Source organism: Centruroides vittatus, unplaced genomic scaffold, assembly GCF_030686945.1.
Source record: "Centruroides vittatus isolate TY-2023 unplaced genomic scaffold, ASM3068694v2 contig_18, whole genome shotgun sequence".
NCBI lineage: Eukaryota > Metazoa > Arthropoda > Arachnida > Scorpiones > Buthidae > Centruroides > Centruroides vittatus.
This window is the reverse complement of record NW_027121101.1, coordinates 8,215,418-8,221,390: the sequence shown is the minus strand read 5'-3', so window position 1 is coordinate 8,221,390 and position 5,973 is coordinate 8,215,418. Positions and strand designations below refer to the sequence as shown.

At 34.1% G+C, this 5,973-nt stretch overlaps 1 protein-coding gene across 1 annotated transcript; it reads right to left on the bottom strand.

The window, feature by feature from the left end:
- Nucleotides 1-260: 260 nt before the first annotated feature.
- On the bottom strand, nt 261-1,632 carry LOC136969738 (double-stranded RNA-specific editase Adar-like). The gene has a single exon (XM_067264016.1). It carries the CDS (start codon nt 1,448-1,450, stop codon nt 560-562), a length of 891 nt encoding a protein of 296 aa, XP_067120117.1. The 5' UTR covers nt 1,451-1,632; the 3' UTR covers nt 261-559.
- Between the last annotated feature and the right edge of the window lie 4,341 nt (nt 1,633-5,973).

Below are 5,973 nucleotides of genomic sequence, written 5' to 3'. Positions count from 1 at the left end.
GTGCTGGATCCAGCAGGCCGAAGAATGCGCTGGATCCAGCTGGATTGCTGGATGAGGGATCCAGCAATTGCAATCCCTAGTTCCAATACGCCGTCTCAACTTCCGTGTCACCCGGGTCACGGTGGTGTCAGTCCTGACAAGGTATCAAGAAGGTACCGACCCTCCAGTCACGTTAGGAATCTATTAACTTTAATGCCATTGACAAGGCATTCAAGAACACATTTTTAAAAATAGTATAATGTACAGTATATACATTTAAAGTTAACATTAATACATTAAATTCTTATTTTTCTAACTGTTATAAAGGTAAATGACAACATTGTAAAGATAAATTTATAATATAAAGATACAGATAAAATTAAATTTATTATTCAAAATCATCTTGATGTTAAGGTTTCATCATCCAAACTCTTAAACCTGCATTTTCAAATGCTTCTTTCAAGGTGCTTTTAGCTGCTTGATAATTCAAGCAAGATTGTTTTGCTTCCGAATACAACTTTGGTTTTCTGTTCAACTGTCGTTCAGCAGCAATTGGAATGTCGTCGTATAATTTATTAAATCAACGAAAAGACGCTTTCTTACTTAAACTCGAAATCTTTCCATTTTCTAATTTTCCTGTTGTCAAATTAATAATCTCAGGGCCTTTAAATCCGACTGACCAAGTAACACTGAAATCTGGATGTTCTACAAACTCGCAGTTTTCAGGATTTCTTACACAGCATATTTTAGGTTTATTTAAATGATACGGTTCCGGCAACATTTTAAGCGATTTTTCGATACGACCCCACAGAGCTCTAAATATATATCCAGGATAAACATCACTTCCAAAAACAATACTTTCCAGATATATCGGTTGTATGAAATAATTAAGAAGCGAACCTTGAATGCCTAAAACGTTCCACCTGGCAATTTTATCAGAGCAGGACATTATTATATACTGTTGTTTCTGCTGTTTCATTAATTCTATTGTTTGATTTCCATCATTAACTTTAATAAGTAAAGATTCGTTCCTGAATTCATTTTTTGATCTCAAAACTGCACAAGCAGTACGATGTAAAGATTTTCGACTAAATTCCTCAGTCAAATATATTCTAGAATCACCACAAGGTGGGTCACTAACGTAAAGATGAAATTTTATGTTGGGCTTGAGTTGGTAACCACCCGTTTCTTTACATTCGGTAAAGATTGAATCATTTTTCCGTCCAGTGGCTATCAACGTTAAATGACCATGCAGAAAAATTTTCAAACATCTTCGCACAAGTATTTCGGCATGACAATCATTCAAAGATTTACCATCCATACTTATATTTTTTCCAATAATGCATTTTGTGCCAGTGCTTAAGGCAATAATTTCTATTTTACGCATTTCTGCATCACGTGTCATGGCAATTCCGGCTAGAACTTTCCATTTTCTGTAATCTTCATAGTCGACCATTATTTTTTGAAACATTTCGTGAATACCACTACATATTCCACTTGCTATTGATTGAGGGAGTAAATATTTTTCAGGTAAAGATACCTGATTCACATTATTTTTCAAAAAAATAATACCATACAAAGTGTGCAAAGCCGATCTCGCAGCTACAGCTTTGGCTAATTTTTTGGTTCGATCACAGCCTTCAAATGTAATAAAGTGAAGGACCAGCGCATTGTCCCATATTTACCGTATCTCTTCAAATCGATAATTAAAAATTTAGCGGCCGAGGTCGTTCTAAGCAAATGGCGAAACATATTGCTGCAGAGAATGCATTAGCTGCAATTGGTTATGTCGATAATACGATTAAATATTCTGAGAAAATACACGAAGACAAAGTAATGAATATCGGTGTACTGTACGAGGAAAACACCCCGTTGAGCTACTAAACGAACTTCATTCGGATTTGAAATTTAATTTAATAAAAGAAAATAAATCAGTTCCTTTGGCGAGGTTCACAATGAGTGTCGTAATTTTTCTCAGAATATTTAATCAAATTATCGACATAACCAATTACAGCTAATGCATTCTCTGCAGCAATATGTTTCGCCATTTACTTAGAACGACCTCGGCCGCTAAATTTTTGATTATCGATTTCAAGAGATACGGTAAATATGGGACAATTCCACTGTACATTGTACATCAATGTTTAATTCCTATAATAGCGTTAATGCATTTTTTCCCATGGCTGCTCTTCAACATCTTTAACGGTCGATCTGATAAACAAACGCCTTTTCTCTTTAACGATTTAGTTGAATCAATATTTAAACAATCTCCAACTTTGGTTAATGTCACCTATGGCTCCAAAATGGCGGCTCGTCTCTGATTCCAGCAAATAGAAGAAAGGAAACAGTGGGGACGCACATTCTAACCTAACCTAACCTATTCTAATAAATTTACCTTAATTATTACCAACAAAATTATTAGAATAGGTTAGGTTAGGTTAGAATGTGCGTCCCCACTGTTTCCTTTCTTCTATTTGCTGGAATCAGAGACGAGTCGCCATTTCGGAACCATAGGTAACATTAACCCCAACTTTCATTTTGATGTTGACTATAATTAAAATTTCCGCAATATTTAAAAATTATGCAAGAAATTGAATTATTTTTATATTATAAAAATCCTAAAAATGTCAGTTGCATACTCACGTTTTCAAAACAGCTTCTCATGTTGCCAACCAAAAATGAAAATAGTAATTTGCTTGTTGTTATTGACTTTTCATTACATATTAATATTTAAAATCTATAAAATTGTATTTATATAAATAAAATGCTTAAATATCAATATAGTTTGATTTAAATAGATTGGATTTATTAGGTGAAGATATAATGCATTCACATTGTACTGTACAGTACAATCGACATCAATATTATAGAGGATTGCAAAAAACCAGTTTTTTAAAAATAACTTTTTTTTTGTTTAAGACAGCATTTTGACAAAAGACGAGCATAGTTTTTTTGGGATGTTTTAATTGTTGATTTGTTTTTTTTTAATGTTCCGTATTTACGATTATTACAAAAAGAGAAATAATTACTTAAGTAACGATTACCTACTACTAGCATAACGATTTCTTGAGAAACTAAGGCCCGGCTTCACGAAAGCATCGTAAAATACGACAAAATTTGGTATTCATAAAACTTGTCCTAACCGAAGTATGGTAGTCGGATGGCTGGTGGCCAAGCGATCAAGGTGGCAGCTTACAGCTCTAGGGGACTCGGGACCGAATCCGGACGGGTCGAAAAACGTCCAGGAATAGTCCATTCGGATATGTCGAGCCCCGCCCCATTGTGGGCCTCACCGAACCCATAATGGCCTTGCTAAAAGAGGCCCACAGGGCAGAAAGAGTTAGAAAACCGAAATAGTCGTAAATGTCGTTATATACAACAGAGTCGGTTGTCGCAAAAGAAGATAGTTCAAGATGGCCGATAGTATTGTAGGTTTCTTGATCGACCAGTGACATGCAGTCCGTGGAAGCGACGCTTCTTTTGTATTTTATAAAATATAAATACATATTGTGCGATTATTTTTATAGACAAATACTTATATCTTTGTTTCATGCCAATGTATCTATTTTAGAATTAAAATAAATAAACTGTTATTTTTGTCATTTCCAGTATTTGTTTATAATTTTATGGAAACACAGCTTCCCTATCATCGAATGTCACCGCACGCCACTGTGATCGACGAATTACATAGTTCATCGAAAAGTTATCGTTTACCTCGTCCGTCGAGATATCTGTATGAGTCTGTATATATACAACATAGAGTCGATTGTCGCAAAACAAGATTATTCAAGATGGCCGATAAGTATTTAGCTAAGAAAAATCGACGAATTACATTGTCCATCGAAAATTTATCATTTACCTGGCCAAGCGGTTTTCGTCCCTGAACACTGGGAGCTCGGTTTGTGGGTTTCGTCGCGTTCGGACGATATTAGCCACTTGCAATTTTCCGTGTTTTCTCCACTTAAATAGGAGCCAGTTACCCTTAAAAAGACCTCCCGGAAAGCGTTATTCCCCACGCTCACGTATGGCCAAGCGGACACGAAAACTTCGGCCGGCTCATCGGATGCATGTGTCCATCATCGTTTCTTCGGAGTCATAGCTTCAGGTGCTGCATACTCCATATGAACAGAGGATAGACACAGAGTTATCGTTTACCTTGTCTGGCGATCGAAGACATTTCGTTAACGGAATTAATCCGATGCTATCGAAAGTCGAGGGAAATGACTTTTAGTTTAATTGAGGAACTGAAACCTCGTTTGGAAAGAAGTACACGTCATGTATTGCATACTATTCTCTTAACTCTTAATCATATTAAAATTATAAACAGAATTAATAACAATTCTGTTTAACAATTTCTATATAATTGACAATAACATCAATTATATAGAAATTTTACTAGCCATTTTTCTTTGAAACGCTTTTGTAATCTGTCGTTTACGTCGAATTTTATCTACGCTTTTACGTACAGTACTATTCACTTCTTCGTAAATTAGTCTCCAACAGTCCGAGAAGTAATAATTGAATCTATCCTCTCTTCTATTACCGTATTATTATTATTATTTTTTTTTCGACTCCATCTATCAGCGCCTGTATTTCAGAACAAGTAAAATTATGCCTTCTTTTTTTCTTTTTCATTTTATCACTGAAACTCATATCAGAGACAACTTGCGCCATTTGAAGACAAGAGACTAGCTGCAGTAAGCACAATGGCTGTGGCCGGCCGTAGCGCCTCCGGCAAAATACAGAAAATTCTCGTTAGTTCAAAATTCGTGACAAAATAATCGCGACTTCGAATTATCCGAGATGTATACATATTTCTGTACAATATGCCAAATGCCATGTAACTGATATAATTTATTAAGCAAATGGAATACGGCTACATATATATAGAACGACATTTTCGTTAATTAATAATAATATAAATAAACTGCAGGTTTATTTATACGGTATTATTACTATTATATTCAGAGCAGTGTCCAGTAAGAATCTCATAAGTTAACAGATAGGTTTTATAAAAAGTATGTAGAATTCTCGAAATGTAGCCCAGATTATTTTTAATGTAACCCAAAAAGTAATAAGTTACCCAAATCTAGTAGCGTAGAGCTCTACAAATATCTCAATCTGATACTTGTAGCTCAATCTTGCAACCACGTATTTTATAAGAAAAAAGAGGTAGTTGGTGGGTAAGGAGTGACACTTGAAAATGTGTTACTGTAAAAGCAAAGCCTTGTAATTTATAACATTGTATGACACTGAAAAAGAGTAATTATGCAAAATGCGTTTGCCAGATTAATAAAATATTTCAGTAAAAGTTTGTCAGTTGTCTCATATACTAGGCACTTAAACACAGAAAAAGAAAATGAATACAGCTGGATATAAGTATTTATAAAAAAAAAGCAGTCTACACTGAATGTTAAATATTAAAATCATGAATCCTGTCCTCTATATAGTCATACTCTAAAAATATTCGATATTTAAAACATTGAAATCAATATATCAATGATATGTTTATGTTGAATTTCGAACTAATCGCATATGCGTTTTAGTGATATTTCATTATAATATATTATAAGATGTCATATTTTGTCAATCGAAACCGCCAGGCATTCTATATTTTTCAACCATCAATGATATGTAATTGGCTATTTTATTTAAATTTTAGTTTAGCTACGGTTCATTTCATGTTTTATTTTCCTACTATTTTAAACGAGACCACAAATAGCAATACATGTTATACATTTTTCGAGAAAACCTAACGACTTACTAAAATTTCTTTTTAAAAAAATTGGATGATGGATTTACACATTAGTAAAAATATTTGTTCATAATAATTGTGTAAATCCGTCAGCCAATTTTTTAAAAAGAAATATTGTATTTTTAATTGTTTTGGGCATGTCACTGGAGAACTTTTAGACTGTTTTGCATGTTTATGCAGAGGCGTAGCTTCTAAAGAAAGTTTGTCTCTGCAGTGGAAGATTGTCGTTCCCGGTGATT

What these genes read in the sequence shown, in the direction of transcription:
- LOC136969738 (XM_067264016.1), bottom strand. Translation starts at nt 1,450, where the DNA reads ATGTTTCAAAAAATAATGGTCGACTATGAAGATTACAGAAAATGGAAA.